Here is an 18,329-nt window from a genome sequence, read left to right on the forward strand (position 1 = left end):
AGGGCCCAGGCTGACACCATCTAGAGGTACGTTCTCGCACAAACGTGTTACAGATCTGCCAACTAGACAAGGAGTGCACACTTTTGTTGTGAGTTAGAATACAGACCTGAACTTGGCATGTTAACTGCAGAGCGCATTTTTAACGTGCTCAGAGACCGAGGCCATGCACAGTGCAGAACAGAGTAACGGCCTCAGTCTAAGTAAGACGGTGCCTTCGCTAGTGAAAGGTCCAAAGTTTGGGGCCACAGGTCCCCAGGAAGGGGTGAGAGAGGCTACATAAAACAGAGTGAGACCCAGTCTCAAAAAAGAAAAGGCCGGGAGCAGTGGCTCACACCTGTAATCATCGCACTTTGGGAGGCCAAGGCAGGCGGACTGCCTGAGCTCAGGAGTTTGAGACCGGCCTCGGCAACATGGTGAAACCCCATCTCTACTAAAATACAAAAAATTAGCCAGGGGACGGCATGCACCTGTAGTCCCAGCTACTTAGGAGGCTGAGGCAGAATTGCTTGAACCCAAGAGGCAGAGTGCGTTGCAGTGAGCCGAGATCGCGCCACTGCACTCCAGCCTGGGTGACAGAGTGAGACTCCGTCTCCTAAAAAAGAAAAAAAGAAAAAGAACAACAAAGAGCCATACTGTGTCTCTCACTCAAAAAGTCACATAGTAATTGCAAGCCCCCCCAGTTCCCTCTCTTTTTGCCAGAAGATGGATCTGTTTATCCCTGCAAGTGCTGAGTCTCTAAGCACACCATGGTCTTTCTGGGAGACCGGGGTCAGCTCTTAAGGTTTTCAGCAGCTACATTAAGATACTAAACGCATCAAAAACTATGCTGGTCAGGCAAGTGGCTCATGTCTGTAATTCCGACACTCTGGGAGTCCAAGGTGGGAGGATCACTTGAGTCCAGGAATTTGAGGCTGCCATGAGCTATGACTGCACCACCACACTGCTCTGTGGCTGGGCCACAGAGCAAGACTCTGTCTCAAACAAATAAATAAATCCCACTGTTGCTTAAGTTCTTAGGACATGAGAATTATATGTCCTGTAATACTGTCATATGTGGACGCAAAACTAACTTCCTTCACAGTATAATGAGAGACTTAGCCACCCACAGGCAGCAGACTGACATGTGACGGTGTATGCTTAGGGACAGAGTCTCGCCCTGGCACCCAGGCTGGAGTACAGTGTCGCTGTCATGACTCACTGCAGCCTTGAGTACTGGGGCTCAAGTGATCTTCTCATCTCAGCTTCCCAAGTAGCTGGTGGTAGAGGTGCATACTACTTTGCACCTGGCTAGTTTTAAAATTTTTTGTAGAGACAGTCTGGCTATATTGCCCAGGCTGGTCTCGAACTCCTGGGTTCAAGTGATCTTCCTGCATTAGCCTCCCAAAGCGCTGGGATTATAGGAGTGAGCCGCTGCATCCGGCCTCACCAAGATCTTTAAAAGGAAGAACTGACAGTGTCTTGCACACAGGAGAAGAAACCCTGGCTGAGTGAGGGAACAGCTGAGTGAGGCTGAGTGATCAGGACAAGGAACCATGAAAGTGACAAAGGATCTCAGTGGGTGGTGGAATCAACTCTCAACTTACAGCATCAGAGAGGGGGTCAAAACATGAACTGGTGACCAATAATACCCAACCTCCAATAGAGTAAGCAACACGTCCACGACCTCACCCAGGGCCCGGCCCTAGCACACCTCAAGCTACCCTGATGGGCAGGAGGAGGGAAGGACAGCTGTCTGTGGAACCAATCTTGCATGTTATGCGATTGTAGGGTTTGAGGAAGGAGAAGCCACAGGTGCACTGATTAGAGTTCCGGGGAATAGCTACTCTATTACCACTTCTATTTTAGTTCAAGAGATAAAACAAGAACAAAAGATAGTATACATATAACATAGTATATGTACCAAACCATTAAAATAAGTGACATTCGGAACCTGGTTGGGCTACAGAGTTTTGTGGCAGCTCCTTTTTTTTTTTGAGACAGAGTCTCGCTATGTCACCCAGGCTGTAGTGCAGTGGTGCAATCTCGGCTCACTGCAACCTCTGCCTCCTGGATTCAAACAATTCTCCTGCCTCAGCCTCCTGAGTAGCTGGGATTACAGGTGCCCACCACCATGCCCGGCTAGTTTTTGTATTTTTTTTTTTTTTTTTTTTAGTAGAGACAGGGTTTCACCATGTTGGTCAGGCTGGTCTCAAACTCCTGACCTTATGATCCACGCTCCTCGGCCTCCCAAAGTGCTAGGATTACAGGCATGAGCCACCGCGCCAGGCCTTTTTTTTTTTTTTTTTTTTTTTTTGAGATAGTCTCACTGTCGCCCAGGCTGGAGGGCAGTGGCACAGTCTTGGCTCACTGCATCCTCCGCCTCCCAGGTTCAAGCGATTCTCCTGCCTCAGCCTCCTGAGTAGCTGAGATTACAGGCATGCACCACCATACCCAGCTGATTTTTGTATTTTTAGTAGGGATGGGGTTTCGCCATGCTGTCCAGGCTGGTCTCAAACTCCTGACTTCAAGTGATCCACCTGCCTCTGCCTCCCAAAGTGCTGGGATTACAGGCGAGAGCCACTGCGCCAGGCCAGCAGCTGCTTTTTAAGAGAGGACTTCCGGTCCCCTAGGAGCAACAGAAGCTCAGTGAAATTCCAGGGACTTCCATCCCAGCCCCTGCCCCTGCCCCTGCCCCTGGAGCTCCAAATCCTCCACTTTATTGGAAAATCTGCCCCCAGCTCCAAACACCTGCTACGAATTACCATGCACTAATCTAAGGCCGCTCAAGTTCTGAGAACTCCACCCAGGATCCGAACAAAGACAAAATGATGCAATGAGGAGGAAATACATGCAGCCTGAACCAAGGACCCCTGGGCAGAGCCTGCCCTGCCCTGAGCAGGAGTCCCAGGAAAGAGGCCCCAGGCCCCATGGGAAGAGGGGCTGCAGCTGGGGTGCCATTGTCACAGCACCCACAGCAGGTGTTCTGGTGACAGATCCCTAACACAGCCACTTGCTAGCACGATGTCTGAGCTCAGGGTAAATGGTGCATCTGTTCACGGCTAGATGAACTCGGAGGGAGTCCTGCTCTAAAGCGGCGGACTGAGTCCTCTGACTGCGGCTCCACTGCTGTGGCTACTGTTGTTTTAAGACACTCTGAAATCCTGGAGGAGTGTCCTAGGTGGGAAGTGCACAAATCCTTCCAATCCATGCTCTCCTTACGCTTTTGCCAGGAGCTCTCAGGGAAGGATTTGTCCGAGGTCACAGAGCAAGTGGCAGAACCAAGAATAGAACTCAGAACACTGGGTCTAAGACACACAGAGTTGCCTGCAGGAAGTGCCCTGGTGCTCTCACCTCAGCACAGGAACACAAATAGAGAGAGGAGGCGAAGCTTGGACTGGGGGCTGCGGCTCCCTGCCCGCTGTTCCCGCCCACAGCTCCCCTCTTTCAACTGCACATTTTAAAGGCTTCATGAAGAACCCGAAGTGGAAACCCCAGCATGCTGCCCTGAATCATCCATACCCCGGGGGGCTCTGAGGCCCCCATGTGTCGCTGTGTAGTCTTCAGACTCCTTACCAGAGCTGGTGAGGGTGACGCCATTCACCGTCCCCTCCACATCTGTCTCATCCTCGGCGTAGCTCAGGATCAGGCTCTGCTGCCGGCTCGTTAGCCTCCTGTGGACCGAGCAGAGTCAGCAGCCAAGGCTTCCGCCGGGAAGCTTTGGAAAGAACTCAACGGGCAGCCAGCGCCCTCGCAGCACATGGGAAGAGAGGGACCTGACCCTGGCAGGGGCAGACACCCTGAGCCAGCGCAGTGGTGAGAACCTAAGGACCACGCCCTCAAAGCTTCTGTACAGAAAAGCTCCTAAAACACCCTACTAAGTCGTTTAAACAAGTGTCACTGTGACTATGCTAAATACAGTTTACAGGAGGGGAAACAGATTTTACGAGTGTGTATGTGAAGCAAGTAAGAAATTATCTAATTAAGCCAGGCGCAGTGGCTCATGCCTGTAATCCCAGCACTTTGGGAGGCCAAGGTGGGCAGATCACAAGGTCAGGAGATAGAGACCATCCTGGCCAACGAGGTGAAACCCCATCTCTACTGAAAATACAAAAATTAGCTGGGCGTGGCAGCGCATGCCTATAGTCCCAGCTACTTGGGAGGCTGAGGCAGAATTGCTTGAATCTGGCAGGTGGAGATTTCAGTGAGCTGAGATTGCACCACTGAACTCCACCTAGAGACAGAGCTAGACTCCATCTCAAAAAAAAAAAAAAAAAATGCAATTATCTAATTAACAAAAAGCATGAGTGCTCCCGAGAGGAGTCAGGCATGTCCCGCCCGAGGTACCCACAGCACTCTGCCCAGGCCACCTCTCCAGGTCCTAAGAGTGCTAGTAACATCAACAAGAAAAGCAACGGGCCAGGCGTGCTGGCTCACACCTGTAATCCCAGCACTTTGGGAGGCCAAGGTGGGCAGATCACCTGAGGTCAGGAGTTCGACACCAGCCTGGCCAGTGAAACTCCGTCTCTACTAAAAATACAAAAATTAGCTGAGCGTGGTGGTAAGCGCCTGTAGTCCCAGCTACTCGGGAGGCTAAGGCAGGAGAATCATTTGAACCGGGGAGGAGGAGGTTGCAGTGAGCTGAAATGGCACCACCACACTCCAGCCTGGGCAACGCAGTGACAGACTCCTCAAAAAAAAAAAAGAAGAAAATCAACAATAGCAGCAGCAGCAGCAAAGCAATTCCTATGTGTTGTTCATTTAATTCTCCCAACAACTCCAAGAAGTCGACCATTCTGCCCAGGCATGGTGGCTCACGCCTGTAATCCCAGCACTTTGGGAGGCCAAGGTGGGCAGATCACTAGGTCAGGAGATTGAGGCCACCCTGCCTAACATGGTGAAACCCCGTCTCTACTAAAAATAAAAAAAATTAGCCGGGCATGGTGACAGGCACCTGTAATCCCAGCTACTTGGGAGGCTGAGGCAGGAGAATCACTTGAACCTGGGAAGCAGAGGTTGCAGTGAGCCAAGATGGCGCCACTGCACTCTAGCCTGGGGGACACAGCGAGACTCCATCTCAAAAAAAAAGAAGTCGACCATTCTATTATGTCCACTTTACAGACAAAGAACTCGGGCAGGAACCACCTGACTTACAGGGAGCAGTGACCTGCCCAAGCCACAGAGCTCCAGGGGCAGTGCCACCGCAGGACCAGGCGGGCTTGGCCATGGCCGAGGGGGCACTTACTTTGGAACTCGTATCTTGATGTGGATGTAGTGGTCTCCGTAGCCGTAGCTGTTAATCCGGGGGATGCCTTTTCCACCCATCCGAATCTTCTGGTCTGTCTGAGTCCCAGGGGGGATCTATAAAGAAAGAAAATCTGTGGTTTCCCCTGGTCCCCAGTTGCTCAAATAAAAAGTTTTCACTGCCGGGCGCGGTGGCTCACGCTTGTAATCCCAGCACTTTGGGAGGCTGAGGCGGGCGGATCACAAGGTCAGGAGATCGAGACCACGGTGAAACCCCGTCTCTACTAAAAATACAAAAAACTTAGCCGGGCGTGGTGGCAGGCGCCTGTAGTCCCAGCTACTCGGAGAGGCTGAGGCCGGAGAATGGCGTGAACCCGGGAGGCGGAGCTTGCAGTGAGCCGAGATCGGGCCACTGCACTCCAGCCTGGGTGACAGAGCAAGACTCCGTCTCAAAAAAAAAAAAACAGTTTTCACTATATGAAGACAATCTTGATAGGAATTCCTTGAAAAGAACTACCACTGGCTCACGCCTGTAATCTCATCACTTTGGGAGGTCGAGGTGGGCTGATCACAAGGTCAGGAGTTCAAGACCTGCCTGGCCAACATGGTGAAACCCCATCTCTACTAAAAACGCAAAAATCAGCCAGGCATGGTAACGTGCACCTGTAATCTCAGCTACTCAGGAGGCTGAGGCAGGAGAATTGCTTGAACCAGGGAGGCAGAGGTTGCAGTGAGCCAAGATTGCGCCATTGCACTCCAGCTCTGGCTGACAGAGCAAGACTCCGTCTCGGGGGGTGGGTAAAAAAAAAAGGCTGGGTGCAGTGGCTCACGCCTGTAATCCCAGTACTTTGGGGGGCCGAGGCAGGCGGATCATGAGGTCAGGAGACTAAGACCTTCCTGGCCAACATGGTGAAACCCCGTCTCTACTAAAACACAAAAAATTAGCCAGGCCTGGTGGCGCGTGCCTGTAGGCCCAGCTACTCAGGAGGCTGAGATGGGAACTGCTTGAACCCGGGAGGCAGAGATTGCCATCAGCCAAGATCATGCTACTGCACTCCAGCCCGGCAACAGAGCGAGACTCTGCTCAAAAAAAAAGAAAGAAAGAAAGAAAGAAAGAAAGAAAGAAAGAAAGAAAGAAAGAACGAACGAACGAACTGCCACTGAGCTGGGCGCAGTGGCTCACACCTGTAATCCCAGCACTTTGGGAGGCCGAGGCGGGTGAACTGCCTGAGCTCAGGAGTTGAAGACCAGCCTGGGAAATACGGTGAGACCCTGTCTCTACTAAAATACAAAAAATTAGCCAGGTGTGGTGGCGTGCGCCTGACAACAAAGCGAGACTCCATCTCAAAAAAAAAAAAAAAAAAACTGCCACTTGGGTTTCTGGGCCAAGCCCGCCCACAAGCACATGGAAATGAGCTAAGTTGGGTCTGCCCAGAGCAGAGCCTGTGACTAGGATGAGGGGGCAAGAGTTTGGGCAAGTGAGCCCAGGAAGCAGGAGTGAGGGAGCGAAGCAGGAAAACTCGGGAGCAGGAAAAGCCAATACAGGGTGTGTGGCTGAGGTCGCTCCCTGGCCCTTGGAACCACAGGACCCTGGAGAAGCCAGGGAATAGCCCCCAGATGGAGGAGAAAGCCTTGGCCCAAAATGCCCACCTCCTTGGTGGAGGTTACCCCAAGGTTCCCCACAAAGAAGATGGAGAAGGTTCTGAGGCGAATACAGAGAACGATGTGGCCTGGAGGTGGGAGGAGCTGGCGGGGCAGGTCAAGAGAGAGGTGGGGGACAGGTGCAGGCAGCACACAGGCAGCCATCACTGTGGCAAAAGGGATGTGCACCCCAAGGCTTCTGCTCTCAGAGCCAGACATTGGACAGAAGCAAGTGCAAAGAACACAACCCAGGGTGAACCCCTCTGTGTCCTGGGTGCGCCTAGTTCCCAGGCCCCGCTAACCAGTGTGGGAGTGATGCCAGCCAGGAACTGCTTCCCATGCGATTATAGAGTCAAGGCCTGTGGCTTGTGGTCCACACTCAAGAAGCAGCCTAAAATTCCTCATGTCCTCCCCTGTGAGTGCCCCCCGACATGCTGGTCACTCATGGGTTCCAAGCCACTGGTCAGTTCTTTTCCATTTCAGAAAATGAGCAATAAACTACAGGGGTGACAAAGGTGTTCTCACACACCCTCTTACCGTCACGTTGATCGTCTCGTACAGGCCCTGGGCTCTGGCTGTTCCCCCAAGAAGAGCTTGAGCTATAGAAATAAAGAGGTCGGAGTGGATGTCTGCGCCGTCCCTCCGGAACATAGGGCTTTTCTGCACCTAAGGCCAAACATGACAGATGCATGTGAAGATAAGCCCACTGCAGACTAAACACCAGCTGCGTGCCTGGCCAGGCCCAAGCTCAGACCTGACAAACTACACACTCCTTCCAAACATAAAGCGCAGTGTTGAGGGAAAGAACCGTCCTTCCACCAAGGTGACACCATCCCAGGCCCAGGAATGACATGTTCTACATATTTCAACACTGCAATGTTCTACACACTTGAAACGCTGAAATGGAAGCACGCCTGGATTTCCTCAGTCTCAGATCAAGCCATTCAATCGTGAAGGGAAATAAAAATGTAAAACTGTCTTTTGAATTTTTTTTTTTTTTTAATCTTACTTTAGCCAGGCACAGTGGCTCACACCTGTAATCCCAGCACTTTGGGAGGCCGAGGCGAGTGGATCACCTGAGGTCAGGAGTTTGAGACCAGACTGGCCAACGTGGTGAAACCCCATCTCTACTAAAAATACAAAAATTAGCAGGTGTGGTGGCGGGCACCTGTAATCCCAGCTACTCAGGAGGCTGAGGCAGGAGATCCACTTGAACCTGGGAAATGAAGTTTGCATTGAACAGAGATCACACCACTGCACTCCAGCCTGAGCAACAGAGCGAGACTCCATCTCAAAAAAAAAAAAAAAAAAAAAAAAAAAAATCTTACTTTATTAGAAAGTATAGAGTTGCAGTCGTGTTCTCCGAGTTCCTGTCTCTCTGCCAACGCCGCCCGGATGGCTTCCCAAAACCGCGACCCAGCCGCCACTAGCGTTGCCGCCGCCCGTAAAGGAGCTGAGCCGAGCGGGGGCGCCGCCCGGGGTCCCATGGGCAAAAGGCTACAGCAGGAGCTGATGACCCTCATGATGTCTGGCGATAAAGGGATTTCTGCCTTCCCTGAATCAGACAACCTTTTCAAATGGGTAGGGACCATCCATGGAGCAGCTGGAACAGTATATGAAGACCTGAGGTATAAGCTCTTGCTAGAGCTCCCCAGTGGCTACCCTTACAATGCGCCCACGGTGAAGTTTCTCACGCCCTGCTATCACCCCAACGTGGACACCCAGGGTAACATATGCCTGGACATCCTGAAGGAAAAGTGGTCTGCCCTGTATGACGTCAGGACCATTCTGCTCTCCATCCAGAGCCTTCTAGCAGAACCCAACATTGATAGTCCCTTGAACACGCATGCTGCCGAGCTCTGGAAAAACCCCACAGCTTTTAAGAAGTACCTGCAAGAAACCTACTCAAAGCAGGTCACCAGCCAGGAGCCCTGACCCAGGCTGCCCAGCCTGTCCTTGTGTTGTCTTTTTAATTTTTCCTTAGATGGTCTGTCCTTTTTATGATTTCTGTATAGGACTCTGTATCTTGAGCTGTGGTATTTTTGTTTTGGTCTTTTAAATTAAGCCTCGGTTGAGCCCTTGTGATGTATATTAAATAAATGCATTTTTGCCCTTTTTAAAAAAAAAAAAAAAAAAAAAAAAAAAGAAAGTATAGGCCGGCTGCGGTGGCTCATGCTTGTAATCCCAGCACTTTGGGAGGCTAAGGTGGGTGGATCACCTGAGGTCAGGAATTCGAGACCAGCCTGCCAACATGGTGAAACCCCATCTCTACTAAAAATACAAAAATTACCTGGGTGTGGTGGTGCATGCCTGTAGTCCCAGCTACTCAGGAGGCTGAGGCAGGAGAATTGCTTGAACCTGGGAGGTGGAGGTTGCAGTGAGCTGAGATCATGCCACTGCACTCTAGCCTGGGCAACAGAGCAAGACTCTGTTTCCAGACAAAAAAAGAAAAAAAAAAGGCAGAGTAAATAATATAACAAGCATGTCATACCCACAACCCAGTGGAGGTAACAAAATATCACAGGCCAGGCACAGTGGCTCATACCTGTAATCCCAGCACTTTGGGAGGCCAAGATGGGTGGAACATTTGAGCCCTGGGGTTTGAGACCCGCCTGGGCAACATGGTGAAACCCTATCTTTACTAAAAATACAAAAGTCAGCCAGGCCTGGTGGCGTGCGCCTGTACTCCCAGCTACTCAGGAGGCTGAGGTGGGAGGATCACCTGAGCCCAGGGAGTCTGAGGCTGCAGTGAGCCAAGATCGCCCCACTGCATTTCATCGTAGGCAACAAAGCAAGACCCTACCTCAGAAAATAAAGTAAAATAAAATAAAACATCATAAACACAGGTGAGTCTTGCCCTCCTCAGCTAACCACGACCCTGACTTTAGCATTTATCATTCCTACGAGCTTCTATTTACTATGTATTTCCATGTCCCTAAATAATACATAATGCCATCTCACATGCTTTAAAACTTTACCTAGATGGTCTCTGAGGCCCTACAGCCACTGGCAAGCTGCCTTCCATCCCTGCTCTCTGTACCCGCAATGCCTGGAGCACCCCTTGAGTGCAGCTCTTACTTTTTCCTTCCGACTGCCCTGCAGCAGCCTCTGACCACCACGGCTCACTGAGCCATTCTCTTGTTGGAGGAAGGCTGTGTCTTGCTACCATGGACAGGACTCTCACGCACCCCTTTGTACCTATCACCTGCTAGGCTTGTGTGGATTTTTCTCAGGTGTACACATAGGAGGGCAATTGCCAGTAGAAGGCATTGTCTTCATTAATGTTTCCACCATCTCAGAAAAGCAAGGTTTGCCCCTCTATACAGTATGTAAAATTGTAACTTTCACACTCACTGCCTCATCAACAATCTTATCATAAAAACACAAGATGTTTTCTGTATTTTTATGTGACCTGTATTTCTAACTTGTTAACATCTTGAAGAAGTTGTCTTCTCTCCACACAAGGCACAGAATCTTGAAGGTAACAGATGGCTAAAAACCGCATCTAGGTGGCCACTGTGCCCCTCAGAAACATGAATGGCAAGACATGTTCCTGTGAATCTTTGACCGCGTGGGAACAGCCTCAGCCACACCCATCCGAAGAGAGGAAGAGCCCAACAGAAGCTGTGCGGGGCAGAGCACCTACCCTGAACGTAATGAAAATTTCCCTTTTTCCCACAGGCATCCTCACGGTCTGGCCATCCTCGACTCCTACAAGGGACATTAGAAAGGGAGCAGTTAGGCAGGATGCGGTGGCTCATGCCTGTAATCCCAGCACTTTGGGAGGCCAAGGCGGGCAGATCATGACATCAAAAGATCAAGACCATCCTGGCCAACAATGGTGAAACCCAGTCTCTACTAAAAATTAACTGGGCGTGGTGGTTCACGCCTGTAGTCCCAGCTACTCAGGAGGCTGAGGGAAGAGAATCGCTTGAACCCAGGAGGTGGAGGCTGCAGTGAGCCGAGATCGCTCCACTGCACTCCAGCCTGGAAACGGAGCAAGACTCCATCTTAAAAAAAAAAAAAAAAAAAAAAGAAAAAGAAAAAAAAAGAAAGAGAGCAGTTATTGTGAGACCTCCCACAGCACTTCCCACCCAAGATCCATTTGTAACCCACAGCTTCTTCCCCACTCCTGTTTCTTATTAACGAGGAACGATGTGATTATCTAAGAGGCACATGGGTAACGTTCCAGAGATGCAACACAGACACCTGCTGACTGAGCACCTGCCTCAGGCCTGGTCTATGCAGTACCTCAGGAAGTTCGTGGTCTGACTGGGGTGATGGGTGTTAACCAAACGATAGCATTAATGCATAATTACAAACAGAGACATGTTCTTCAATGGAAATGCTCACAACTCTAGAGAAAGGGACATCTAAAGAATAGTAAAGCAGGCCGGGCGCCGTGGCTCACGCCTGTAATCCCAGCACTTGGGGAGGCCAAGGTGGGTGGATCACGAGGTCAGGAGAAGGAGACCATCCTGGCTAACATGGTGAAACCCCATCTGTACTAAAAATACAAAAAATTAGCCAGGCGTGGTGGCAGGTGCCTGTAGTCCCAGCTCCTCGGGAGGCTGAGGCAGGAGAATGGCTTGAGCCCGGGAGGCAGAGCTTGTAGTGGGCCGAGATCGGGCCGCTGAGCTCTAGCCTGGGTGACAGAGCGAGACTCCGTCTCAAAAAAAAAAAAAAGAACAGGGAGGAGGGTGTGAGGCTAGCTAGGGAAGGGATACTCAAGCTGGGATCCCCAAGATGAATAAAGTTAACCCAAAAAAGAAAGCAGAAAGTGAGTTTCAGGCAAGGGAACAGTAGACATGGAGTGGGAAGTGGGATCCGTGGGGCTGATGTAGACAGGGTGGCAGTAGGGACAATGATGGCTTCAGTGACTAAGACAGAGGAGAGAGGAGCCCGGGGGTTGGAAGCTGCTCCCTCACCTGGAAGAAGCAGAGTAGGCACGTCAGGTCTCTTCTCCCCAGTGTGACATGCAAAGTGTAGATTTTAAGGATAACTGGCACAAACAGAAAGACTCAAGGAGACTCCAGTTCCTCCTCCAGCCTGGGGCTCCAGGGCCTCAACCATAACTTCTACCAAGAGCCCACTCACACACAGCATGGTGGCCTCAGCCCTTTCCGCCCTCTCCACAGAGTGCGGTGGCCTCAGCCCTTTCTGCCCTCTCCACACAGTGCAGTGGCCTCAGCCCTATCTGCCCTCTCCAAGCTCCTGGACATGGCAGGCCCAAGCACCCACCTGCAGGCACAGGGACCATCACTCGCTTTTTCTGCTTGGCTTGTCCTGCTCCCCTGCAGACCACACAGGGCGATATGATGATGGTGCCGCGGCCACCACATCTCCTACAGGTGGAACGCATCACAAAAGGGCCCGTGTTGATGGTTTCCTGATAAAAACAAGAAACATGGTAACCGAAGTAGGCAGGTAAACCGATGGGTGGTTCTGGGACCACAATGTGCATAAGAAAAATGTCTCTTTAAGGCTTGTTTTTTATGTGCATGTGCACTCAAACACACTGCCTAGGAACCCAGGTGCAGGGCCTCAATCTGTTCATCTGATTTTCTAGAACACACAAACTTCTGCGCTCCAGATCATCAACTTGACCACACGACACTGAAAAATATGATACCGCCTCTCCACAGAAGTACCTGAAGACTCCTGGGAGCTGAGCAGTACATTTAAAAAAGATTATTTCCCTTTGAATTACAAAAGCAATTGTTAGAAAAATAAAGAAGAAAGTGACAACTGGATGCAATCCCCCGCCCCGCCCCCAGAGCTGCTGTGCTCTGGTTGCTGAGCCTGTGGTGCCAGGGAAGGAGGAGCACAGGCTCGTCTCCTCAGGGTCACGGGGGAAAGACAGCCAGGCTGAGTGCACCAACTCCCCCTGCTCCCAGCATAAGTTCTCTGGGAGCAGTGCCACAACCAGCTCTTCTCACGGTCAGTGGCGCAAGCTGTGGGAGGTGGAGTCTCGGGCAGACCCTTACCATGCCGGAGCCGCCGCAGTAGTGGCAATGCTGCACCTTGGTGCCGGGCTCGTTCCCCTTGCCGTTGCAGCGCTCACAAGTGTCCATGATGTTCACGGTGAACTCCTTGTTGACCCCCTTTGCAGCTTGATTGAATGTCAACTCCATGAAGTACTAAAGAAACCAAGGGACAGCCTGTCAACTTTTGTTTGCAACGACCAAAACTGACGCTTGGCTCTAAAGGGAAAGGAGGGTACTGGCCCACATTTTCAGTCACTCTTTCACCACTGTACTTACTTGCACTCTGCCAAGTAAGCATAGGTAGGACTCACTGAACGAATTCTGCCCTGCTTTTTGGGATTTTTAAGAGATAATGTATGAGTTAAATGAAAATGTGCTTTCAACAAACTGAAAATGTTCACAGATAAATACTCGTACATGGCACTTAAAAACAGCCTGAATGATCCACAATCATAACTTAGATCATAAATATATCTCCTCTCTCTTCCACTCTGACAGTGTCTTATAAGGACATAAATGAGAGAAGATCAGCAGTGCCTTCCCACCGGATAGAGCTCTCCTGGAATACTGTAGCAGATGAGAGATAACACTCACACCCTCATCATGGGCTCTGAAAGCCTTAGGTGCTACCTGATTATGCAACTGTTAAGAATACCATCAGAATGGAGGTACTCATTACTACCTATGCGATTTTTCAAATACCGAAATTATTTTCTACTAAAATGGCTGCCTCCAGATCATTCCATTTAAGCTGCCTTGCCTTTCTGAGAAACAGAAACTGATAAAAAAATTTGTTTGACTCATACTTAGTCTAAAATTTGAATAATTCTTCAAAGTGAGGAACTTACTTCCTGAGGCTGATCAAACACAGTCTGGAAATCTCCAAATGAAGAGGATGAGAACTCGCCAAAGATCTTCCTGAACAGCTCCTCGGGGTCCACAGTGGGGCCTCCCTTCCAGTAGCTATGCTGGGAGCCGCTGGCCCCAGGATCGAAGCCTGCAGAGCCATAGGCATCGTACTGCTTCCTCTTCACCTCATCACTCAAAACCTACAGTGAAAAGCAGAGCCACTGGGCATCCCGGGTCTACCAAGGCTCAGGAATACAGACGAGAGTTCACAGCAAATAAGGCAGCCATAACGTTTACTAAGTGGCCCTATGTGCAAACACATCCTATGAGATTGGGGTGGGCCTGCGACTTTAGCACCTAGAAGAGGGACGAGATGACCAAACTGAATGCTAAGTGTACGGAGTGAAGTGCTTCCAAAAGTCTCACGAACTCTCCCATGCTGGGGAAATGCTTGTGTTGATCCTCACTCGGCCTCACAGGCACCCTGGATTCTTCACAGATTCACATTCACCACTCTCCTCAGGAGACATTACCTCATAGAGAATTTATGCTTCCTACCCTTACCTTTATCGACAGGTCTTCTGGAAGCCAGAACAACCGGAGTAACAGGTAGAAGTAACAGCAACGACAACAGCAGTGGTGCAATCCTAGCTCACTGCAGCCTCAACCTCCCAGGTTGAAGCAATCCTCCTGCCTCAGCCTCCCGAGTAGCTGGGTCTACAGGTGCACACCACCAGGCCTGGCAAATTGTTTTAAGTTTTTGTAGAGACTGGGTCTTGCTATGTTGCCCAGGCTGCTTTCAAACTCCTGGCCTCAAGCGATCCTCCCCCTTCAATCTCCCAAAATACTGGGATTACAGGCATGAGCCACTGGGCCTGGCCCACAAAACTATTAATAAGGACTAACTACCTCAAAAAGGGGGATTAGGGAGGGGTAAGAAAAAATGAAGTATTCACTTTGTATCTTTTTTTTGTTTGTTTTTTTGAGACAGAGTCTCGCTCTGTCACCAGGCTGGAGTGCACTGGCGCGATCTCGGCTCACTGCAACCTCTGCCTCCGGGATTCAAGTGATTCTCCTGCCTCAGCCTCCCGAGTAGCTGGGACTAAAGGCATGCGCTACCACGCCCAGCTAATTTTTTTGTATTTTTAATAGAGATAGGGTTTCACCACGTTTGCCAGGATGGTTTCGACCTCTTGACCTCGTGATCCGTCCGCCTCAGCCTCCCAAAGTGCTGGGATTATAGGCATGAGCCACCGTGCCTGGCCCTCACTTTGTATCTTTTTTTTATGTGTTTGTCTTACTTTTTTTTTCTTTAATTAAAAAGACACTGCCCTAGGCTGAGTATGGTGGCTCACACCTGTAATCCCAGGACTTTGGGAGGCCAAGGCAGGTAGACTGCTTGAGTTCATGAGTTAAAGACCAGCCTGGGCAACATGGTGAAACCCCATCACAAGAAAAATACAAAAAAATTAACCAAGAATGGTGGTGCACGCCTATAGTTCCAGGTACCTGGGAGGCTGAGGTGGGAGCATTGCTTGAGCACGGACGTTGAGGTTGAGGCTGCAGTGAGCCGTCATTGCACCATTACACTCCAGCCTGGGCAACAAAGTGAGACCCTGTCTCAAAAAAATAGGCACTGTCCTTAAGGCCAAAGAGAAAAGAGTACGCTTCCTCCAAAGGAAAAGACACTTCCACCTAGAATGGAGGGGGACTAAGAAAGCAGGTGGAGGACAGCTTGGTGTCTAGGGTAATTTTTAGGGCACCCAGTTAAGATGCCAAAGAAGAAGGAGACAGGTAGGAGTTCATGACTTCCTGGTGGCTTTTATCTCCTGGTTCCAGCCCTTCCCAAGGAATTGCTGCTCTTAGGTTCTGAGGCTCGGTCCTTTTAATAACACCCCCCTTGGAGACAGAAGTCAGCAAAATGGTGGATTAGGACTCTCCAATACTCATCCCCCTGGCAGAAACACAAAATCAACTAACCATGTGGAAAAACACATTCACAAGAATAACACTCCCCCATCCCACTAAAAACTGAATCTTCTGGGTGCAGTCGGGAACCTGTAGTCCCAGCTACTCAGGAAGTTGAGGTTGAGGCAGGAAAACTGCTTGAGCCCAAGAGTTTGAGGCTGCAGTGAGCCGTGATCTTGCCACTACACTCCAGCCCAGACAACAGAGTGAGACTTCAACTCTTTTTTTTTTTGGATTGGGAGTCTCGCTCTGTTGCCCAGGCTGGAGTGCAATGGCGCAATCTTCAGCTCACTGATGCCTCCCGGGTTCAAGCAACTCTCCTGCCTCAGCCTCCTGAATAGCTGGGATTACAGACGCCCACCACCACACCTGGCTAATTTTTGTATTTTTAGTAGAGACGGAGTTTCACCATATTGGCCAGGCCGGTCTCTTGGCCAGGCTGGTCTCGAACTCCTGACCTCGTGATCCGCCTGCCTTGGCCTCCCAAAGTGCTGGGATTATAGGGATTATAGACGTGAGCCACCTCACCTGGCTGAGACCTCAACTCTTAAAAAAAAAAAACTAATTTTATCTTCCACAGAAGCAGGTTCCAAGACTCTCTAGTTATGGTATCAATTAGTTTGAGCTACTTAATAAAAACATATTATTTTAAAATTACACTAGTAAATAAACCTTTCATTAGATCTAGTTGACAGATATTTACTCAAAAAAGATTTACTGAGTTGAGACTGTTCTTGTACGTGGCTGTCTGCTCCCGAAGATATATGAGCTCCTGTATATCCTGAACCCCTTTAGGACGGCCAAAGTCGGCCAGCTGTGGTGCCTTGCACCTATAATCCTAGCACTTTGAGAGGCCGAGGCAGGAGGATCTCTTGAGCCCAGGAGTTCAAGGCCAGCCTGGGAAACATAGAGGGACACTGTCCCTTAACCAAAAACAAAAAAGATGGTCAAAAAATCTGGGGAAAAGGTCTACTTTCAGAAAACTATGGAAGTGGTCAATAGCTGTTTTCAGAGATGTACGCTTTGTCCTCTGATTACATTGAAAATTCTTATAGGACAATAATGGGCTTCTACTTTTACAATAACCGCTATCTCCAAAAAGCACTGATGCCCTGAGGTGGAGGAAGGGGGTGTCATTGAATAAGGGCTGACTTAATTAATCCAACTGTGAATTCCCAAATCAGCTACAAACCTAAATTACCGGGCAACTTTATTAGTACAGATTATTGGATCCTGTTTTTTTTTTTTTTTTGAGATGGAGTCTCGCTCTGTCGCCCAGGCTGGAGTGCAGTGGCGCAATCTCAGCTCACTGCAAGTTCTGCCTCCCGGGTTCACGCCATGCTCCTGCCTCAGCTTCCCGAGGAGCTGGGACTACAGGCACACGCTGCCACGCCCAGCTAATTTTTTTGTATTTTTAGTAGAGAGGGAGTTTCACCATGTTAGCCAGGATGGTCTCGATCTCCTGACCTTGTGATCCGCCTGCCTTGGCCTCCTGAAGCGCTGAGATTACAGGCATGAGCCAGCGCGCCCGGCCTGTATCCTGTTCTTCACTGAGATTCCAAGTTAGTCTTAGAATTTTTTTTTTTTTTTTTGGGAGAAGGTCTTGTTCTGTTGCCCAGACCATAGTGCTACGGCACAATCATGGCATCATGGGTCACTGCAGCCTTGAGCCCCTCAAGTGATGAACCTGACTCAGCCTCCCAAGTAGCTGGGTTTACAGGCGCACCACCACCATGCCTGGTGATTTTTTTTTTTTTTTTTGTAGAGGCGGGATCTTACTACATTGCCCAAGCTGGTCTCAAACTGCTAGGGTCAAGCCAACTCCTGAGGTCAAGTGATCCTCCTGCCTCAGCCTCCCAAAGTGCTAGGACTACAGGAGTGAGCCACCATGCTTGGCCTGGAATCTCTCTCTTTTTTATTTTTTTAACAAGATGACTTGGTGCAGGGACATGGCCTTCACACTGGACTGTATGACACACCAGGCTGTCCCAGGTAGCAATGGAACCTTTGATTCATACACATAACTGAACAGCAGTGACCGCATGCACCAAAGTCATATTACCTCATAGGCTTCCGCCAGCTGGGAGAACTTCTCCTTGGCTTTGGGATCATCCTTATTTGTGTCAGGGTGATACTTCTTGGCAAGCTAAGGGAAAAACATGATAAATTACTCCAGATACAACATGAACCCCCAATACCAGATACAACAAAACCCCAGATACAACAAAACCCCAGATACAACAGAACCCCAAATACCAGTCATAATTATGTTCCCTTTATAAAAGTTGTCTCTCGGCTGGGTGCAGTAGCTCACGCTTGTAATCCCAACACTTTGGGAAGTGAAGGCAGGCAGATCACTTAAGCTCAGGAGTTCAAGACCAGCCTGGGCAACATGGCGAAACCCCTCTCCACCAAAAATACAAAAAATTAGTCAGGCATGGTGGCACATGCCTGTGGTCCCAGCTACTCAGGAGGCTGAAACACAAGAATCACGTTCGAACCTGGGAGGTGGAGGTTGCAGTGAGCAGAGATCGAGGCACTGCACTCCAGCCTAGGTGACAGAGGGAGATTCTGTCCGCTCCACAAAATAATAATAATAATGATCTGTTTTAATGTATCCATCTCTTAACTTGAGGGCAGGAACTGATTCTGATGTATCTTTGC

At 49.9% G+C, this 18,329-nt stretch overlaps 2 protein-coding genes across 8 annotated transcripts in view; one reads left to right on the forward strand and one right to left on the reverse strand.

Annotated features, from left to right (window-relative positions):
• The window catches only part of DNAJA3 (DnaJ heat shock protein family (Hsp40) member A3), a 33,520-nt gene that overhangs the window by 2,730 nt on the left and 12,461 nt on the right, over nt 1–18,329 (reverse strand). For 3 of the 4 annotated variants that reach the window (XM_030798835.1, XM_030798833.1, XM_030798834.1), the window contains exons 3-10: nt 17,728–17,811; nt 13,697–13,897; nt 12,849–13,001; nt 12,103–12,250; nt 10,508–10,572; nt 7,399–7,527; nt 5,222–5,337; nt 3,553–3,650 (exon numbers count right to left, since the gene is read on the reverse strand). In XM_030798835.1, the coding sequence (XP_030654695.1) occupies nt 3,553–3,650; nt 5,222–5,337; nt 7,399–7,527; nt 10,508–10,572; nt 12,103–12,250; nt 12,849–13,001; nt 13,697–13,897; nt 17,728–17,811 (994 nt within the window). The remainder of the gene's footprint in view (nt 1–3,552; nt 3,651–5,221; nt 5,338–7,398; nt 7,528–10,507; nt 10,573–12,102; nt 12,251–12,848; nt 13,002–13,696; nt 13,898–17,727; nt 17,812–18,329) is intronic. The other variant, XM_030798836.1, reaches the window with a different exon arrangement.
• Nucleotides 8,257–8,796, forward strand: LOC100599256 (ubiquitin-conjugating enzyme E2 C-like). 4 transcript variants are annotated; one of them, XM_012497289.2, is made up of 2 exons: nt 8,257–8,541; nt 8,614–8,796. In XM_012497289.2, exons 1-2 carry the CDS (start codon nt 8,257–8,259, stop codon nt 8,794–8,796), a joined length of 468 nt encoding a protein of 155 aa, XP_012352743.1. The 4 variants fall into 4 exon arrangements, with proteins under 4 accessions (XP_012352743.1, XP_012352746.1, XP_012352745.1 ...); XM_012497292.2 differs by having other exon boundaries at nt 8,257–8,409; nt 8,587–8,796; XM_012497291.2 differs by having other exon boundaries at nt 8,257–8,392; nt 8,474–8,796.

Source organism: Nomascus leucogenys, chromosome 18, assembly GCF_006542625.1.
Source record: "Nomascus leucogenys isolate Asia chromosome 18, Asia_NLE_v1, whole genome shotgun sequence".
In the NCBI taxonomy this organism is placed as follows: Eukaryota; Metazoa; Chordata; class Mammalia; order Primates; family Hylobatidae; genus Nomascus; species Nomascus leucogenys.